The 964-nt window shown below is 74.8% G+C and overlaps 1 protein-coding gene across 1 annotated transcript in view; it reads right to left on the bottom strand.

Annotated features, from left to right (window-relative positions):
- The window catches only part of AHR (aryl hydrocarbon receptor), a 62345-nt gene extending 61419 nt beyond the window's left edge, over positions 1-926 (bottom strand). Inside the window, exon 1 of the mRNA XM_014937792.1 lies at positions 383-926. Within this exon, the coding sequence (XP_014793278.1) occupies positions 383-438 (56 nt within the window). The 5' untranslated portion in view covers positions 439-926. The remainder of the gene's footprint in view (positions 1-382) is intronic.
- Positions 927-964: the final 38 nt, after the last annotated feature.

Below are 964 nucleotides of genomic sequence, written 5' to 3' on the forward strand. Positions count from 1 at the left end.
ACCCAGCGGCGGCTACCCCTCGTCCGGACCCACCGCCCCGGTGGGGCGAGCGCGGCCGCCGCTGTGGAGCCGTCACCTCAGATGCCTCCCAATCTAGGTCAGCCGGCTCCGCCGCGCCGCCGGCACCGCTCCCTCCTTCCGCCGCCCCGACCCTCCTCGCTTTTTCTTCATGAAAAAAAAAAAATAAGGAAAATAAAAAAAAGCAATAAAACCCCTGCCGGCACCCTCCAGCGCACCCCCTCTCCCGGGAGCCCCTTCACCGCACCGCGCCACCCGCCGCCCCCAGCGGGCCTCCCCGGCGCGGTGGGCGGCAGGACGGCGAGCCGCCGGGGGAGCGGGGCCCTCCTTCCCCGCCTCTCTCCCCTCCCGCCCCGCCGCTTACATTTTCTGCACAGGTTTCCGCCGCTTGCGACTGGCGTAGGTGACATTGGGGTTCATCCTGCCGCCGCTCCAGCGCCCCGCGACCCAGCCGGCCGGGGGAGAGGAGCGGGGGGACGCCGCCGCCGCCCTCCTGCCCGCCTCAGCCCCGGCTGTCGGGAAGGGGCGAGCCCCACCGGGCGCCGCAGACTCTCCCTTCCCTTCTCCTCGCCTCGCTTCGCCCGCCGGCCCCGGCCTCTCGCAGCGCGCTGGGTCGCTGGCAGCGGCGGTGGCGCCTTCCCCGGCCGGGCGAGGACGGGAGGCGGAGGCGCTAACGGGGCGGGGATCCCAGGTGATCGGCGGCGGCGGCTACACCCACTCACCGCCCCCTCAGGGCACAGGTGTGGGGGCGGCGGGGGCTTTCCAAGCGCCGCTGGAGCCCCGCCGTCTGACCACGCCGGACTCCCCCGGCCGCTTCCCTCAGCGGTAGAAGCCGGGAGGGTTCGCGGCGGCCTCTTCGCACCCCGGCGCGGCCGCCGTCTGCTTGGCCCCAGCGCCTGTCAGTGTGCGCGGCGCCCGGCAGGGCCGCACCGCCCCGCCCGGCCCG

Source organism: Calidris pugnax, unplaced genomic scaffold (genome assembly GCF_001431845.1).
Source record: "Calidris pugnax isolate Ruff unplaced genomic scaffold, ASM143184v1 scaffold11, whole genome shotgun sequence".
In the NCBI taxonomy this organism is placed as follows: Eukaryota; Metazoa; Chordata; class Aves; order Charadriiformes; family Scolopacidae; genus Calidris; species Calidris pugnax.